Here is a 20,671-nt window from a genome sequence, read left to right as displayed (position 1 = left end):
AGTGTTCCAAGGCTGCTGTAATGGGGAACGGCACTCTCCAAACCAATTCGCGAGACGTTGCCCAGACTATGGTGGCCTATTTTGCCACAAGTACTGCAACCGCCAGACAGGATCCAGATTTCCTGTGCCAGAGTGGTTGCTGAGAGTAGTTGTTTGGACTTACGGTCCCCCGCTGATGAAAATTACAACTGCCCATTTTCCCTTTGGAAACTGGATTCTGTATTGTCTGCTGCTCGTGACACATCTGCTGGTCATGATAGAATCTATTACAGTAAGCTGCAGCACCTCACTAGGTGAAACAGACATCCTCCTGGTACTTTTTAATGTCATTTGGGCATCGACTCATTGTGTGAGGCAGTTTTAATTCCTCTTTAAAAATGTGGAAAAGACTGTAGATGCTCAAGTACTTGTTGTAGTGTTTTCCTCACTAGCTGCACGGGGAAGACCTTGGAGTAGATGGTTAACTGCCACCTCGTCCGGATCTTAGAATCCAGGTAACTCCTTAGTTGCTTTTAGTACGGGTTCAGGAGGTATCTCTCCACCTTTGATAATGTGGCCCTCCTGTAGGCAGATATAAAACAGGCTGCCCTATGCCAGCATCACCTTCTGGATTTATATTTTCACATCGAGGGAGGCCTACGGTACTACATAGAGGCATCTTATCCTCGAGCAGCTTCACGAATGAGGTTTTCATGGAAGTCTTCCCATTTTTATCCGGTCCTTTCTCTTGCCATGGTATTTTTGATATCGAGTCGGTAACATCCTTTCTTATTGCGTTGAAGAAGAGAACGGTGTCCCTCAAGGTAATGTTTTTACCTGTAACTGTCTTTGCCATAGTTATTAATAGTATTACGTCAGTAGTGAAAAGTCCTGTCAAGTGTTCTTTGTTTGTGGATGACTTCTCCGTGTTTGGCTCTTCTTCAAGCCATGCTATGACAAAACGTCAGTTGCAACTAACTCTTCGACATTCAGATGAATGAGCGCAGAAGAGTGGTTTTAAGTTCTCAACCAAGAAGTCTGTGTGTGTTATTTTTAACCATTGTTGTTCCATTTTAAACTTTCTTGAGTTGGAGATGAGGGACTTTGTTCTTACTTCTAAAGATGCAGTGAGGTTTATAGGCCTCATATTTGACTGTAAACTTACACGATTGCCACATCTTATGAACCTGGAAAAATGTCGCCTTAAGGATCTAAGTATTTTAAAATGTCTTGAGCACAGTACATGTGGAGGAGATAGGACTTGTCTGCTGTGGTTTTACAGGACAGTTGTGCGATCTCGGCTTGATTATGGGTACTTGGTGTGTGGGTCTGCGAGACCTTTTTATTTAAAGATGTTAGACATGGTGCACCATGAAGGGATTCGATTGGCCCCTGTTGCGTTCAGAACAACCCCCATACCAAGCCTCTGTGCAGAGGCTGGTGAACCACTATTTCACATCAGACGACAGCTGCTTACGATGCGCCAGGCATATAAAACACTGTCCACACCATACACACCCACATACCATACCATTGCTTGGGATCCAGTGGAAAGGCTTTTTCGTAACCGGAAATGGGCAACAAGGCCCTAAGGGATTCATGCACAGGAGTACCTTTTGATATGGATGTGGCCAGTCTTCATGTTTTACATTGCAGTTGGAGCAGTTTTCCACCTTGGCTCCCCTGGAGGCCCAGAGTTATTATAGATTTGACCAATTTTAAGAAAGCTCATATATCAGATTTTACATCTCGATCTGTTTTTTAACATTTTAGATATACAGCACAGTTTCACAGTAGTGTATACTGATGGCTGCAAACAAGGCAATTCCCTTGGCTGCTCTGTCATGTTCTTGACCATGTCGCTGGGATTCGCCTTTGTAATGGGAATACAGTTTTCTCAGCAGAGCTCCACGTGATCCAGAAGGTACTGGAGCAGGTGTGTCATATTCAGGGCAGACAGTTTCTCATCTCCTTCAATTCCCACAGAACCATACAGTTGTTACAGAATCTGTGCCCAGCTGAAAAATTAGCCCAGCTGATGTATGACCAACTATACATTCTCCACCGGCAGATAAAGCAGGTGTCATTCTGCTGGGTGCCAGGTCATGTAGGGATACAGGAAATGAACAGGCGGAATGGGCTTCCAAGGAGGCCTGCGGAGGACAAGATGTGGCAAATTTTCCTGCTGTTTCCTTGTAGGCTGTCGTTTCTGCATTATATAGGAAGTTCATGCAGGTGGGGGGGGGGGGGGGGGGGGGGGAGGAATGGCTGGCAGTGATGGACAATAAGCTGCAGTTGGTGAAGTTAACTATCCGGCCATGGTGTTCCTCCTGCCAGTTACTCAGGCGGGATGAAGTGACCTGTACACATCTTCCCATTGGGCACTGTCCTGTTACACGTGGCTTCTTACTATGGTGAGAGGATCCCCTGTTTTGTGATGCTTGTGGTGTGCAAATCACCATATACCATATTTTAACAGATTTGCATTTTATACTGAGATGCAAGGGAAGGGGCAAATATCATTGGTGTCTGCCCTTTATTGTACCTGATGATGAGATGAATGTGACTAAAGTTTTGTGATGTGTCTGGACCGTGGCCTAAGCTTTTAGGCTGGAGGTTTTAGTGTGTTGCAGAATGGCTGGCCTCTCATTTTTTTATTCTTGCGGTCAGCGAGATACATCTATCTGATGTATTGTTTTAACTACGAAAGGAGGGAGCACCAATGGAGTTCTGTCATAAAGGATCACCAACACCAAAAAGTTAAAGACCATGCCATCAACAGGCAACATCATGCTCACAGTGTTCTGAGATATTCAAGGTGTGGTCCATTTGGAATTCATGCCTAAGGACACCACCATAAACTCTGCGAGGTACTGTGAAAACCTCAGAAAACTGAAAGCACGAATTCAAAGAGTTCGTCCACGCCTGGAGAACCCTCTCGTTCAGCATGACAGTGCCAGACTACACAAGAGCTCTGTGATGTCTGCAACATTCATACTGCTTGGGTTCATTGTTCATCCTCCATGCCGACCCAACTTGGCCTTATCTGATTTTTACCCAAAAGTTAAAAAACACGTTGGAGGACTTCACGTTTGTAGTGATGAAACAGTACAAGCAGAGGTGAGGTCTCTGTCAAAAAAGTCAAACATTCTGCAGTGATGGTATCAACAAACTGATCTCTCGTTGGGGGAAACATTTTCATCATCAGCTTGACTATGTTTAAAGATAAATGTGTAGCCATGAAGAAAGAAGATGCAGAATGTTGATAAAGTTAGTTTTGTTTAAAAATCTTTAAGAGTGTTCACATAAAAAATTCATGGGAATTACTTTTCAGCACATCCTCGTAGATTTTTTTAGTATTGTACATTGTTTAATGTAATAGAAAGACTTCTTACTCAGAGCTTTTATTCTTAGATTCTTCATTAACTGAGTTTCATATTTCTTTCAGGAATCCCTGTTTCTCAGCAACATCTTCTGTACAACCTACAGGAACTTGATGACTCTTCATGCTTGATAGATTATTCAATTAAAGATGGAGCAACACTTAAGCTTGTGCTCTCGATGCGTGGAGGACCAATCAGCACAAGACGGCTTCCACCAACTGATGATACCACCTGGAAAGAATTAAGAGATTTTGTTGAAAGTAACAGGTAAAGTATACACATATATTGGAAGTTATTAGATTTTATACAGTTTTTTGTATCTTGACATAGCTTTGTGAACATTGTTCTGTAATTTATTTCTTGCATCTGTACTGAATTTTTCACAACTCTCTCTCTCTCTCTCTCTCTCTCTCTCTCTCTCTCTCTCTCTCTCTCTCTGTGTGTGTGTGTGTGTGTGTGTGTGTGTGTGTGTGTGTGTGTGTGTGTGTGTGTGTGTGTGTGAGTGCATGCGCGCGCGCACTACTTTAAAACTTCCATGTTGATTAAAATTGTATTCTGGACTGAAACTGGAACCCATAACTTTGCTTTCCGTGGGCAATACTTTGACTGACTGAGTTATCGCATGCAATTCATGACTTGTCTTCACACCTTGAATTCTGCCAGTAATTCTCCATGCTTTCCAAACAATACAATAGCTCTCTGGCATGATCTGTGGGATGAACACTTCTGGAAAAGGCTATTATGGAGAAATGGATTTGCCACAGCCTAGAGCAGGCCTGTGTATTGATCTAGTGGTATGATGGGAGGAGTAGTAGTGAGGGTAAGAGAGGGGAGTGGCATTGGAATAATACAGCTTCACAAAACTCTGTGGCTGATTGTAATGTTACATGGAGCTGTATCACTTCAGTCACTTATTAACATGTGTCATGGAAAATTTATTTACTAAGACAGTTGTATTAATGAGAAGTGACAATGAACTGAAATGTACAGCTACTTTAATATTTTAATAAAGCAAAGAACATGGGGCAACTAATTATGAAACGTGATATTTCTTAGGATTAATGAAGCTCTATGATGAATGATGTTTTAGGATGAAATTTGAATTGAAAGAAATTTGTATTTTGAAACCATTTTATTTAAACATTAAAATTAAAAATGTAGGATGTCACTGAATATTAGGTATTTTGCTTTTCACTAAAGCATCAATATCTGGTACCAGTTTCTGAACAGTGCTAATTCAAAGAAAAGCTTTTAAACAAAAGTGAGCTTCTGTGTTTAGATTTCATTCTCTTCATAGCAGAAAAAAGTTGTTGATGTAATTATATTGATCTGAACATCAACGTAATCAAGCTACAGCCTTATAAGGCCATGGAAATTTCTCTTGAGGATAATTCATATAAAAGTCATGGAGAAGACCACTGAGTATATTTTGATACTGTTCAAAATACTGCTGTGTTCCCATCGCTAAAGATGACAACATGGAAAAATGAACTGTGTTCCCACTTCCTAGATGTCTATTCCACAGAGTGGGTTTCATCTTAAAGCTCTGAATGTGGTCGTACATCTCAATTATTAACTTGTTTTTATCCTGCAATGCCAAATTCAAAGCATTTGTATGATGCGTAATATCACACAGGAAGGCCAAATCTGCTATCCACCATTCGTTTTTCAATTCAGCAACAACGTTACTACTCATTTCCGTGAATGTAACTATCTACTCTGAAGTTAAAAGAAAATCTCTGACTCCTTACCATGACTCAGCCAGCATATTTCACTATGATACGTTATATCACCAGTGTGCTTTCCAAGTCTTTCTGAAAGGTTTTGAACTAGCGATATTTGAGAGCATGTTGGTGGATAAAATTTGTTGCACACTGACAACATTTATCACTTCCCTCATGTTCACACTTACAGCACATAAATTCCCTTGATGGAGAATGCAGTGTGTTTCAAAAATCTCATGTGGGATGTACAACAATTTTAGTACCCCTCATAAAGAGCCTCAAAACCAATATTTCGGCCATGTGTAGCCACTGCACAGCCTGTAGACACAGCGGTGTGAGATTCTTCCATTGCAGACCCATATTTTCAGAACTCTTGCATACAAGTTAGAACATCTGCCCCTGTTGAATTGTTTTTCATTGATACTTACTGTAAAGAAGACATTTCAAGTTACAGAGTAAATCTTCTATGGTGATGAGACTACTATCAACTCAGCGAGTGTAAATCACCAACTGAGCTGTCAGAAATGTCTTACACTCATCCAGTGCCAAAGAAAAGGCAATAAAATTTTTTGCAAGAACCACTACCTTATCTGAAATGTTATTTGCAATTTCTTGAATTCTGCATCCTTAAATTCTGCATTGAATGGTTGACAGAGAGAGTAACCACTTAGAACTCTTGAAGTCTCTCACGAGCTCCAGACACCAACATGCCTTTATAAACTCTCCTTCAGTGAAACTACACAGTTCTTTGGTGATCTGAAGAGCAGTATGGTAACATGCTCAAAATGCAGGTGTATTTGTTGAATGTTCCTCCTGAAAACAAAAAATAGATTTTCATAGTGAAAATTTTGGAGAAGATTATTCAGACATATCACTTAACAGAGCTTGCACTTCTACTTCTTGCTCTTTGCCTTCCAAGTGTCCTTAATCTTGTGTGTGGAAGGTATGATAATGCCTTTGTAAATTGTTTGGCTTATTTAGAGACTGACTGCTCATCTCTGCAGATGCGACGACCACGGGTGGCTAGGCTGTACGGAAGTGACTTCTTGGTATGAAATGGGTGGCAGCTGTCAAAGTGGAGGTATTGCTGGTGGTTAGTAGGTTTGATATGGACGGAGGTACTGATGTAGCCATTTCTGAGGTGGAGATCAACATCTAGGAAGGTGGCTTTTTGGATTGAGTAGGACCAGGTGAAGCAAATGGGGGAGAAGTTGTTAAGGTTCTGGAGGAATGTGAATAAGTTGTTCTCACCTTCAATCCAGATAGCAAAGATGTCATCTATGAATCTGAACCAGGTGAGGGGTTTAGGATTCCCAACAAGCCACCTTCCCACATGTTGACCGCCACCTCAGAGATGGCTACATCAGTACCTACTAACCACCAGCAGTACCTCCACTTCGATAGCTGCCACCCATTTCATACCAAGAAGTCCCTTCCGTACAGCCTAGTCACCCGTGGTCATCATATCTGCAGTGACGAGCAGTCCCTCTCTAAATATACTGAGGGTCTCACTGAAGCCTTCACTGACTGTAATTATCCTCCCATCCTTGTACAAAAACAAATCTCCCATGCCTTATCTTTCCAGTCTCCCACCACCTCCCAAAGTCCCACAGAGGAGCATTCCCTCGTAATTCAGTACCATCCGCAACTGGAGCAACTGAATTACATTCTCGGCCAGGGTTTTGATTACCTCTCGTCATGCTTTGAAATGAGAAATGTCCTACCCACTATCCTTTCCATCCCTCCTACCGTCGTATTCTGCCGTCCACCGAACCTACACACTATACTCGTCCATCCTTACACAACCCTGCTCCCAATCCCTTACCTCATGGCTCATACCCCTGCAATAGACCTAGCTGCAAGACCTGTCTCGTACATCCTCCTACCACCACCCACTCCAGTCCGGTCACTAACATCACCTATCCCATCAAGGGCAGGGCTACCTGTGAAACCAGTCATGTGATTTACAAGCTAAGCTGCAACCACTGTGCTGCATTCTATGTAGGCATGAGAACCAACAAGCTGTCTGTCCGCATGAACGGCCACCGACAGACTGTGGCCAAAAAATAAGTGGACCACCTTGCAGCTGAACACACTGCCAAACATGATACCCCTCATCTCAATGACTGCTTCACAGCCTGTGCCATATGGATCCTTCCCACCAACGCCAGCTTTTCTGAATTGCGCAGGTGGGAACTTTCCCTGCAATACATCCTACATTCCCTTAACCCTCCTGACCTCAATCTTTGTTAGTCACTGCCCTCACCCATCCAGCCTCCTTCAGCACTACACAGCCGTCATTCCACCGCCACAACCAGTCTTTTAATTTATTTTTATTTCTCTCCTTTTTGTTACTTACCTCCTCCCCCCTCCACACCTTCCCCCCTGCCCTCCGTCTAAACTGAAACACTTCACTGTCCGCCACTCCCACCATACTATCCCTCCCCCTCCCCACCCCAGTCTCCTCCTTACCCCCATCCAGTCGCCACTCCCATCATGCACTGGTGCTGCTGCTCGAAGTGTAGTTTCAGCTCTCTAAGACTGCAGATGTGTGTGCAAGTTGCGCGCGCGTTTGTATTTGTGTCTACTGCTGACAAAGGCTTTGTGTGAATCGTTTTATCGTGCCTGTTGCGACTCAGCATCTCCACTATATGGTGAGTAGCAACTTTCCTTCTCTCTTATTGTTACATTCCATCCTGGATTTTACATTGTTTGATGTTTAAAGTTGACATTGTCATTAATGGAATGTTATATCCTAATCCTCCTCACTTCTTTTGAATGTCAGTAATAAAGAAGTAATTCACCTAGGAAGGAGGAAGAGCATTTGGTAAATCCATACTAGTATTATAAATGCAAAATAAATCATATGTAATTTCATCTGTTACACTTTCTTGACAATACCGCTGAACTGATTTTAATGAAATGCGCAGATAGCTTAAATGCTGATGAATAACATAGGCTACTTTAGCAAGTGTGTAGTACAAGATATTTACTTATTTGAAGACCATGATGCAAAATAGGGAGAGACAATATTACTCTTTGGGAAAAAAACTGTTTAGTCTTTGACTTTGAACTTATATCCTATTGTGAAACTGTTCTACATAATATGATTCAATGTAATGGTTACAATGCTTATAAAAACCACAAAGTGTTCAGTCCATACTTCCATCCTAATATCAGTCACAAACCTCTCGCATTTTAGCTGATTAGTGTGTCTCACCGCTTGTAGATTCTGAGAAACTAATGACAATAGTGTTGTGATTCTTCAATTTCTCTAGGCGTATTTTATGTTGAAATAAATCTCGGGTGAATAGCCTGGTATGAGTGTGCATAGGACACAGTGTTTTGGCAATTGACCACGTTGCCATCATCAGGTGCACTGATGTACTGACCGGCGGTGGGAGGCGCCATGTATATATAGGACAATCCCCCTCCCACTCCTCCCTCAGGCGCTTCCTATGAGTCGGTGTAGTCCACGCCCTGCGCGCGGTCCAGGTACAGGAGAACGGACGCTGTACCTGGACCGCATGCGGGGCATGGACTGCACCGATTCATAGGAAGCGCCCAAGGGAGGAGTGGGAGGATGGCGCCGGCCCACCGCCGGTCAGTACATCAGCGCACCTGATGATGGCAACGTGGTCGATTCCCGAAATATTGTGTCCTATGCACACTCATACCAGGCTGTTCACCCGAGATTTATTTCGTGACAATAGTGTCGTTTAAAGGCTGTACGACAAGCAGAGAGAGGTCATGTCTTTACGTGTAGAATGTGGAAGGCTGAGAGTGAGACAGCATTTGATTATGATGGGCAAGTGCAGCAGCAAGTAACAGGCGCACACACATGAGGGCAGATGACTTAATACACATACAAGTAACATCAAATTTGCAGTGCATTGAACTACAAATTATTTATTTTCTTCTTTTGTCAGTTTACTGCTATTTAATAATTTAGAAACTCCACATTTTAGTTTAGTACCACCACTCGTCATAACAAAACTACTGACACGTATCAACTGCTTGTGCTCTTGTGTTCCAGTCAACAAGTCACTGCCAATATTCATGCTTGACACAGAGTCCCCCCTGCATTATGTGCAGTTGTGTTTCATAATGGCAGTTTACAATGGGGAGGAATCTCTCCATAATGCCACAGTTCTTTTACACTAACAAGCATTTACACATCCACCAGTACACCAACTTGACACAAGTTATGCATCGACAGACTGGAGCAGAGCTTGGCAAAATGTTCATCAAAAGCTCTATTGTCAGATGTCAGTTCCACTTGGTTTACTGTAATCTGTGTGAAGTTTCCTACTGTAGTGAAGCTGAACATCATCAGTCTAACATCAGATCATGTACAGAAAATGTAGATTCATTTGTTCAGAAGAAAATGCAATTTGGTCACGGACAAGAAAGAAACGGACATTAATTACCAGGATGAGCCTCTACCACCATCAGTTTGAATGTGGTTTTCGAACCGGACTGGCGCATGTTTCTTGGGACAAAACACCACTCACAGGCTTGGTATGTGATTCATTTCACTCACTATTAAATTGCCACAGTTACTCCGGACGTACTGGACTACCAGTCTTACGTTCAACAGCGACATTGGAGAAAATAAGTTTAATCATTCCAAAAGCTTTTAATCATCTCTTGTCGTTTCCACTCACAAATTATACAACTTGGAATTCAGTGAGGACTGACGACACTTTTTGAATGCTAGTGATCTTTAATGAATCAGAATGAATATCAGAAACTCGAAGAAAGGACTTTTTTTTATTTTTTCTATTTTAAACATGAAGAGATTTAATTTCCAAAATTAACTAACTACAAAGAGGAGAGGGGAAAAAAAGCACATTGACTAGTGATGTGGGAGTCACCAAAGTTACATCAAATAAATTTGTTGCATATTGTACTTGTTGTAATAATGTGAATATGCCCATGTCCCACTGCACGAACTGTGTGGATATGCTATGCTTACCCAGACAAGCAGATATGATAACATAGCTGACTTTATTGCCTGTACAACAGCTTACTTACCGACGATCCATGATCTTTACAAAACTATTGATAAGTGAGCACAGCCATGGGTAACAGCTAGTAACGGAAAAAATAAGAAATGAACATGTGTGCTATATTTCATTATCACAATTATCTCTCAACGCAGCTGTGATCACTGTCAAACCTAGATAGAATTAATAATACTGACAATTGTTTGGATGGAACATTTAAAATAAATTTCTGAAAACATTAATTTGACAGTTCAAGGAACCATCTTGGCATTCATCTTGAGCGATGTAGGTAAATCGTGGAAACCTAAATCTGACAAGCATTTGAATCATTGTCACCCCAAATAGAATTCCAGAGTGTCTACATTGCGCCACCTTGTTCAGTCCACTGAGGAGACAGATAAGTGAAGTTGCCATAAAATATAAAATGATAACATCGAATGAAACAATAAGTTTACTGTTACCAGTCACTGTTTGACTGTTTATTTATCTCCACAATGCATTTCAAAGGTTTGAATCTCCATCAGGTGTATATACATTTGTTAGTATGGCATGTGTTGTGTTACAGTTTTTGGAGCAACCTGTGGCAATGTCTCCAGCAGTTTGTTTATAAAGTATGACAGTGTACAAGTGATGTGTTAAGACAGTGAAAGGAACCTGTGACTACTGGGGACAGTCACACAAGTTCCTCCAAAAATCTTATTCAACACACGTGTATCTCATACAAACCTGATGATGGACATTTAAACCTTTGAAGTGCATAGTGGAGATAAAGAAACAGTGATTGGTAACAGTGAACTTGTTGTTTCATTTGAAATCAATAACAACCACGGTAAAGCCTAACCTGCATTTAAAAATAAAATATTGACTGAAAAGCCAATACATTCTTACTACTCTGTGTGCTTCTTGGGAATGCACATTCAAGCATTGGAACACAGTAATGAATTTAGATGAATGTGTAGCACTATGTAGTATTTTGTGAGTACTGTCATTAACAATTAAGAACAAACTGCTGCTGATCATTAGGACAGCATTCTAGCTAGTAAAATATCTGGTGCCAGAGAAATTAATGTTTATCAAGTACTTACATTATTTTGACCAATCTTTGCTGTAATTACAAAAATAGTAATGCAAAGCAGTTGAAAATCATTTTAATTTTAAGCATATTTTTAATATTTGCTCTAATAAATTTACTGTAACTACATGAAAACTGCATAATAACTTCATTATTTTATGCTTGAGAAAAACCCACATTTCTGATGGTATTGTGTACTGTATGCAGGTCATTGATGAATCTCAGGAATGAGGTAATACTCTGTTTATAAATTTGGCATCTTTGTTTCAGGGAGGATGTTTTTGAACATTTACCACCAGGATGTCGTGTTACAGTTCTTGTATTTAAAGATGGAGATCATGTTAATTTGTTTAGGGTGATTGAAAATGGTGATGGAACTTATTCTCCGCTTTCTGAATCTTGGAGCGGCTCATCCATTCGGTATGACTTCTGTTATTTTGTAAAGAAATGCTTTTATTAAAGTTTTGTTTCAAAATGCAATTAACAATTCTTTGGAAATTGTTCATAAAAATATATTCTATGAGAGACAATAAAAAGGTTGAGAATTACTGTATTAGTGTTACGGATAGAACTTGAAAGGGAATGTATTCTTTTACTGCTTCTTACCACATACCAGCAGGAACATCGGTGTAGGGAAGGTGATGACATCTCTATTATGCTATAAAGCTTATGGACAGTAGGTATGAGACACATCTGGAATATTTGTGTGGCTCGTGTCTTAATTACGTAGCTGTAAGAAGTGTGTACCAATAGGTTTCCAACTAGTGATTGCCAGGTGCAAATGGAATGTTTACACCAGTAGAATCTCATTTACAAGGATATCTTATGGATTTGTCCTCTTCTATTTTCTTCGTACTTACAGGACATGAAGGTCTTTGCCCGGACATCAGTATCTTAAAGCAGTACATCAGTCGTTAAAAGAGGTCCAAGAAATCCTTCAGAGAAGGAACATGTCTTCCAAATATGTAAATAATAAAAACAGTTTTTGTTACATTTGTGGCTAATTCAATTTAAAAGTGCAGAGGCAAAACTGGACTTTTCTAATTAGAGAGCTTATGACTGTTATGTTGACAATGAAATAGACCAAAATAAGTTTTGAGCTCCAGAAATCTGTTGTGCCAAAAGTGTAACCTTATTTACTGGCTAATTAAAAAAAAATCCATCATATGCCCTTTGCCATTCCTTTGATAAGCGGGAATCATGTAAGAGACTACTGCTTCTAATAATTAAAAGTATTCTGGCTCAAGAAAGCGGTCTGTGTGCGTGAGGTTGATTGCTTGTGTGAATGTGTGTGTGCTTCTTTTATGAAGAAAGCTTTGGTAGAAAGCTTAATGTGTAACAGTATTTTCGTTGTGCGTGTCTGCAACTTAACATGTCATCTTTATGATGAGTAGCAATCTGTCCTTTTCATAGTATCGTAGACTGCTACTTCTGAATGACAAATATATCTGGAATTAGTCCAAAGTCCAAACATACTGTTAAATATCCGTCTTTACAATCAGTGAATTGTCCAGTGTCTCTTGGGTCAGGCCTTCCCATACCATCTCCACCAGACGACAAAAATGTGGCAGATTATTTTGAAAATGTTGATGACATTAGTGAATTACAATAGAGTGCCCCATTGTTTATGAAAGGAGCTATTACAAATGAACCTCACTTTTTTAATAGAGGAGGGTCTAAATTTACTTGGTTTATTTTCTCAGGTTACCTAAAAGTAAAGCAAAGTTAGTTACTTCAAGAAAGGCAACACATGCTCAATGGCACCAAAGTGAGTTCTTTCCTTCGGTGCCAAAAAGGGATTTGAACATCTATTTTCTAAACAGGATGACCCAGTTGATCCTTTGGAGGAGTTACTGGGTGATGAGTATGTACCTAAAGATTGGAGTTAGTTCATTGGCTCCTTGAAAACCAGCTTGAAAGGTTTTGCTGCATAATGAAAATAAGTTTCCATCCATTCCTACAGTTCACACAGTTGGTATGAAGGAAAGTTACATGAACAGGCATTTCTTGCAATACATTTTCTGATATGATGTCTGTGGAAGATAAGTGCAAGTTTCAAAGTGTTAGCTATTCTGCATGGAGTACAATTTGGCTATAAATTTTTTTGTTGGTTCTTGTGAATGGGGTTTAGCAGAGATAGAAGCAATAATTAGATTAAGAAAATCAAGCACTAATAAATGCTGACAAAATCTTATTGCCTCCATTACATGTCAAACTAGGTATGACTAAAAATTTTGTGAAGTGAATGAATGGATCATGATGGGATTGCATTTCTATTTTTAAAACCAAGTTTTTAAAGGTCAGTGAAGCAAAATTAAGAGGGAATATTTGTTGGTCCTCAGATTAAGAAACATATGAAAGGCTCACAGTTTGAAAATCAAGAATTGGCTGCATGCTTCTCTCTCAAAAATGTTGTCATAACTTAGGAAATTGCAGATCTAAACATTATACAGAACTAAACAGTGAGTTGATTGTGAACTATGGTAATGGGATGTAATATGTCATTGAAAACACACATTAGATTCCCATCTTGATTCCTTCCCTGAAAACCGCGGCACGGCCAGTGAAGAACATGGCAAGCATTTGCGCAAGAACATTACTGAAATTGAAAAATGCTACTTGGGAAAATGGATTCCAAATATGTTGCCAGACTGCTGTTGGAACTCAGTGTAGTAAAAAATTTGCTTCATATACAGTGTAGCCCGCCCCCCCCCCCCCCTCCCCCCCGCCCCCAAAAACCATGGACCTTGCCGTTGGTGGGGAGGCTTGCGTGCCTCAGCGATACAGATAGCCGTACCGTAGGTGCAACCACAACGGAGGGTTATCTGTTGAGATGCCAGACGAACGCATGGTTCCTGAAGAGGGGAAGCAGCCTTTTCAGTAGTTGCAAGGGCAACAGTCTGGATCTGGCCTTGTAACATTGACCAAAACGGCCTGGCTGACCTGGTACTGTGAACGGCTGACAGCAAGGGGAAACTACGGCTGTAATTTTTCCTGAGGGCATGTAGCTTTACTGTATGATTAAATAATGATGGCGTCCTCTTGGGTAAAATACTCCGGAGGTAAAATAGTCCCCCATTTGGATCTCCGGGCGGGGACTACTCAGGAGGATGTCGTTATCAGGAGAAAGAAAACTGGTGTTCTACAGATCAGAGCGTGGAATATCAGATACATTAATCAGGCAGGTAGGTTAGAAAATTTAAAAAGGGAAATGGATAGGATAAAGTTAGATATAGTGGGACTTAGTGAAGTTCGGTGGCAGGAGGAACAAGACTTCTGGTCAGGTGACTACAGGGTTCTAAACACAAAATCAAATAGGGGTAATGCAGGAGTAGGTTTAATAACGAATAGGAAAATAGGAATGCGGGTAAAAACTACTACAAACAGCATAGTGAACGCATTATTGTGGCCAAGATAGACATGAAGCCCTTGCCTACTACAGTAGTACAAGTTTATATGCCAACTAGCTCTGCAGATGATGAAGAAATTGCAGAAATGTATGATGAAATAAAAGAACTGGAAATGTGGGATGTAAGGGGAGTGATATTGATGTCATATGGCAGTTGGTTCAAGAATCATGAAAGAAGATTGGATACATGGAAGAACCCTGGAGATACTAAAAGGTATCAGATAGATCATATAATGGTAAGACAGAGAATTAGGAACCAGGTTTTAAGTTGTAAGACATTTCCAGGGGCAGATGTGGACTCTGACCACAATCTATTGGTTATGACCTGTAGATTAAAACTGAAGAAACTGCAAAAATGTGGGAAATTAAGGAGATGGGATCTGGATAAACTGACTAAACCAGAGGTTCTACAGAGTTTCAGGGACAGCATAAGCGAACAATTGACAGGAATGGGGGAAAGAAATACAGTAGAAGACGAATGGGTAGCCCTGAGGGATGAAATAGTGAAGGCAACTGAGGATCAAGTAGGTAAAAAGACGAGGGCTAGTAGTAATCCTTGGGTAACAGAAGAAATATTGAATTTAATTGATGAAAGGAGAAATTACAAAAATGCAGTAAATGAAGCAGGCAAAAAGGAATACAAACGTCTCAAAAATGAGATCGACAGGAAGTGCAAAATGGCTAAACAGGGATGGCTAGAGGACAAATGTAAGGATGTAGAGGCTTATCTCACTAGTGGTAAGATAGATACTGCCTACAGGAAAATTAAAGAGACCTTTGGTGAAAGAAGAACCACTTGCATGAATATCAAGAGCTTTGATGGAAACCCAGTTCTAAGCAAAGAAGGGAAAGCAGAAAGGTGGAAGGAGTATATAGAGGGTCTATACAAGGCCAATGTACTTGAGGACAATATTATGGAAATGGAAGAGGATGAAATGGGAGATATCATACTACGTGAAGAGTTTGACAGAGCACTGAAAGACCTGAATCGAAACAAGGCCCCCGGAGTAGACAACATTCCATTGGAACTACTGACGGCCTTGGGAGAGCCAGTCCTGACAAAACTCTACCATCTGGGAGCAAGGTGTATGAAACAGGCGAAATACCCTCAGACTTCAAGAAGAATATAATAATTCCAATCCCAAAGAAAGCAGGTGTTGACGTGTAAAAATTACCGAACTACCAGTTTAATAAGCCACAGCTGCAAAATACTAACACGAATTCTTTACAGACGAATGGAAAACTAGTAGGTGTGGACCTCGGGGAAGATCAGTTTGGATTCCGTAGAAATATTGGAACACGTGCGGCAATACTGACCCTACGACTTATATTAGAAGCTAGATTAAGGAAGGGGAAACCTACGTTTCTAGCATTTGTAAACTTAAAGAAAGCTTTTGACAATGTTGACTGGAATACTCTCTTTCAAATTCTGAAGGTGGCAGGGGTAAAATACAGGGAGCGAAAGGCTATTTACAATTTATACAGAAACCAGATGGCAGTTATAAGAGTCAAGGGGTATGAAAGGGAAGCAGTGGTTGGAAAGGGAGTGAGACAGGGTTGTAGTCTCTCCCCAATGTTGTTTAATCTGTACATTGAGCAAGCAGTGAAGGAAACAAAAGAAAAATTCGGAGTGGGTATTAAAATCCATGGAGAAGAAATAAAAACTTTGATGTTAGCCGATGACATTGTAATTCTGTCAGAGACAGCAAAGGACTTGGAAGAGCAGTTGAACGGAATGGATAGTGTCTTGAAAGGAGGATATAAGATGGACATCAACAAAAGCAAAACGAGGATAATGGAATGTCGTCGAATTAAGTTGGGTGATGCTGAGGGAATTAGATTAGGAAACGAGACACTTAAAGTAGTAAAGGAGTTTTCCTATTTGGGGAGCAAAATAACTGATGATGATCGAAGCAGAGAGGATATAAAATGTGTACTGGCAATGGCAAGGAATGCGTTTCTGAAGAAGAGAAATTTGTTAACATCGAGTATAGATTTAAGTGTCAGGAAGTCTTTTCTGAAAGTATTTGTATGGAGTGTAGCCATGTATGGAAGTGAAACATGGACAATAAATAGTTTGGCCAAGAAGAGAATAGAAGCTTTCGAAATGTGGTGCTACAGAAGAATGCTGAAGATTAGATGGGTAGATCACATGACTAATGAGGAAGTATTGAATAGGATTGGGGAGAAGAGAAGTTTGTGGCACAACTTGACCAGAAGAAGGGATCGGTTGGTAGGACATGTTCTGAGGCATCAAGGGATCACCAATTTAGTATTGGAGGGCAGCGTGGAGAGTAAAAAATTGTAGAGGGAGAGCAAGAGATGAATACACTAAGCAGATTCAGAAGGATGTAAGTTGCAGTAGGTACTGGGAGATGAAGAAGCTTGCACAGGATAGAGTAGCTTGGAGAGCTGCATCAAACCAGTCTCATATTGCCTCACGTGTTCCAACATTTCTACGGAATCCGAACTGATCTTCCCCGAGGTCAGCTTCTACCATTTTTTCCATTCATCTGTAAATAATTCGCTTTAGTATTTTGCAGCTGTGACTTATTAAACTGATAGTTCGGTAATTTTCACATCTGTCAACACCTGCTTTCTTTGCGATTGGAATTATTATATTCTTCTTGAAGTGTGAGGGTATTTCGCCTGTCTCGTACAACTTGCTCACCAGATGGTAGAGTTTTGTCAGGACTGGCTCTCTCAAGACCGTCAGTAGTTCTAATGGAATGTTGTCTACTCCCGGGGCCTCGTTTTCACTCAGGTCTTTCAGTGCTCTGTCAAACTCTTCACGCAGTATTGTATCCCCCATTTCATCTTCATCTACATCCTCTTCCATTTTCATGATATTGTCCTCAAGTACATCACCCTTGTTCAGACCCTTTATGTACTACTTCCATTTTTCTGCTTTCTCTTTTTTGCTTAGAACTGGGTTTCCATCTGAGCTCTTGATATTCATACAGGTGGTTCTCTTTTTCTCCAAAGGTCTCTTTAATTTTCCTGTAAGCAGTATCTATCTTACCCCTAGTGAGATAAGCATCTACATCCTTACATTTGTCCTCAAGCCATCCCTGCTTAGCCATTTTGAACTTCTGTCGGTCTCATTTTTGATCTTCTGCTGCCTTCACTACTTCATCCCTCAGAGCTACCCACTCTTCTTCTACTGTATTTCTTTCCTCCATTCCTGTGAATTGTTCCCTTATGCTCTCCCTGCAACTCTGTACAACCTCTGGTTCTTTCATTTTATCCAGGTCCCATCTCCTTAAATTAGCACCTTTTTGCAGTTTCTACAGTTTTAATCTACAGTTCATAACCAATAGATTGTGGTCAGAGTCCACATCTAACCCTGGAAATGTCTTACAACTTAAAACCTGGTTCCTAAATCTCTGTCTTACCATTATATGATCTGTCTGATACCTTTTAGTGTCTCCAGGGTTCTTCCATGTATCCAACCTTCTTTCATGATTCTTGAACCAAGTGTTAGCTATGATTATGTTGTGCTCTGCGCAAAATTCTACCAGATGGCTTCCTCTTTCATTTCTTAGCCCCAATCCATATTCACCTACTATGTTTCCTTCTTTCCCTTTTCCTACTGTCGAATTCCAGTCACTCATGACTATTAAGTTTTCGTCTCTCTTCACTACCTGAATAATTTCTTTTATCTCGTCATACATTTCTGCAATTTCTTTGTCATCTGCGGAGCTAGTTGGCATATAAACTTGTACTACTGTAGTACTCATGGGCTTCGTGTCTATCTTGGCCACTATAATACATTCACTATGCTGTTTGTAGTAGCTTACCCGCACTTCTATTTTTTTTTTTTATTCATTATTAAACCTACTTCTGCATTACCCCTATTTGATTTTGTATTTATAACCCTGTATTCACCTGACCAGAAGGCTTGTTCCTCCTGCCACCGAACTTCACTAATTCCCACTATATCTAACTTTAATCTGTCCATTTCCCTTTTTAAATTTTCTAACCTACCTGCCCGATTAAGGGATCTGACATTCCATGTTCCGATCCGTAAGAAGTCAGTTTTCTTTCTCCTGATAACGACGTCCTCCTGAGTAGTCCCCACCTGGAGATCCAAATGGGGGACTATTTTACCTCCGGAATATTTTACCCAAGAGGACGCCATCATCATTTAACCATACAGTAAAGCTGCATGCCATCAGGAAAAATTACGGCTGTAGTTTCCCTTTGCTTTCAGCCGTTCGCAGTACCACAACAGCAAGGCCATTTTGGTTAATGTTACAGGGCCAGATCAGTCAATCATCCAGACTGTTGCCCCTGCAACTACTGAAAAGGCTGCTACCCCTCTTCAGGAACCACACGTTTGTCTGGCCTCTCAACAGATACCCCTCTGTTGTGGTTGCACCTATGGTACAGCTATCTGTGTCGCTGAGGCACGCAAACCTCCCCACCAACGGCAAGGTCCATGGCTCATGGGGGGGGGGCCTTTAACATTAAAAAACTTAAATTTTGCTGCATGTGACTGCTCTTGGAAATTGATGCTTGGGCACTGAGTGTCAAAGCTAACTAATAAGTGTGAAGAAAATTGGAGGGGGGACATACTGTAAGGTCCCTTGGTAGGGGGGAGGGAGGGGGGGAGAGAGAGAGAGAGAGAGAGAGAGAGAGAGAGAGAGAGAGAGAGAGAGAGAGAGAGAGGGAGGGGGGGGGGGGGGGGGGGGGGGGGAGATACAACTTGCTGCAGACTGTGCCAACATGGGGAAGGCTGGGAAAAAGCAAACAGAAATGTAGTATTTCTATAAATTCTTCCTTAACTAAGTGAAACGAAAAAGAAACTGCTCTGGGCTTCCCTCTTCCACTTGCCCTCCCCCCTTTCTGCCCCTTTACATTTGATGCTTCTCTTGGTCCCTTCATATTACTGTACTCAAAATGTGGTTTGATCTAGCTATGTATTACAACATTTGTGACAGACTCCCTTGTACTCCAGATACTAACTCTTTGGAGAGCAAGCTCAGGCCATAACTATGTGTTAAAAAGATCACACCCAGGTATAGGTCGAACTGTGATTTTCTTGAACTGTACTCATTTTGCCTGAGAACAGTGTAAGGACATTGTGCTACCTGTCTCTTGACTGGTGGTGCCTTCAGTTGTCAATTTCTAAAATTATTTCGAAAGAAACTTTAGCCGGCATAACAGCTGTTGTCTTAAGTGGCTGAGGCAATATCATCACACTGATGTAATTCTGCTGCAAATATGTCAAGTTTGTTGAGTGAGAAAGAAATTTTGGATGCTCAGTAGGAAGAAATCGCTCAATTATTCATCTTCCACTTTTTTCTTGGGAGGATAGTTGTAGTTTCTGACATTATTTTCGAATTTGTAACCTATCAAAGAACTGAAGTAAAAATGAAAAATAAATCTCGAAGCTTAGCCCGGTTATACTGTGTATTAACTCTCAAAAAAACATTAGTTGCGTATGTGCCTGTAATGCCTTAAGCAATGGCATAAATGGCGGTTTTCCTAGGCCCAATGTTCCTCTAAGTTGCCAGCCTCCAAAATGTTAACATTGGTTTTAGATCTATTTATGTAGTAAATGAAAGCTGAAATTCATTTTAAATATGAACTGAGCTTATGAAGAAACACAAACAAAAAGTTTTTGCCATTTCCTTAGATTATGAATTAACTCTTAGAACAGAATAGAGGCAGAGGTGTTATGGAAATTTGGCAGTAATGCACATAGACATAACAATCATACTACAAATGGAGAAAACAGCATGTGAAATTGATAGATCATAAACTTTGCATGATGAAATTTAGCATTGGTTTGTAGAGAATGGAGTCAGTACAGTAGGGAATCTATAAAACAGTTGTACTCCATTTTTATCATCCCAATAGCAGGTGGTATGGGATGGGTTGTGTGACAAGTGCAGTTCTGAATGCTGCAAGTATATTGCTAGTTGAGATTACTGTAGAAGAAGAGTGTGTTAGTGCTACAAAAATATTGCATAATGGTAGGGCATAAATGAGTATCTTTAAAGTACCTATAGAAAATGTCATTTGGGTTGTGTAAATAGACAAAAATTATTAAGTAGAGTTGTGGAAGGCCACAGTAAGAACTGCAAAAG

General features: G+C 40.6%; 1 protein-coding gene across 2 annotated transcripts in view; it reads left to right on the top strand.

The window, feature by feature from the left end:
* Positions 1–20,671, top strand: part of LOC126336528 (AN1-type zinc finger protein 4-like) — a 94,505-nt gene that overhangs the window by 60,033 nt on the left and 13,801 nt on the right. For both annotated transcript variants that reach the window (XM_050000323.1, XM_050000324.1), the window contains exons 2-3: positions 3,428–3,629; positions 11,438–11,587. In XM_050000323.1, coding sequence (XP_049856280.1) covers positions 3,428–3,629; positions 11,438–11,587 — 352 coding nt within the window. The remainder of the gene's footprint in view (positions 1–3,427; positions 3,630–11,437; positions 11,588–20,671) is intronic.

Source organism: Schistocerca gregaria, chromosome 2 (assembly GCF_023897955.1).
Source record: "Schistocerca gregaria isolate iqSchGreg1 chromosome 2, iqSchGreg1.2, whole genome shotgun sequence".
Lineage (NCBI taxonomy): Eukaryota > Metazoa > Arthropoda > Insecta > Orthoptera > Acrididae > Schistocerca > Schistocerca gregaria.
This window is presented reverse-complemented; position numbering and strand designations above follow the sequence as displayed.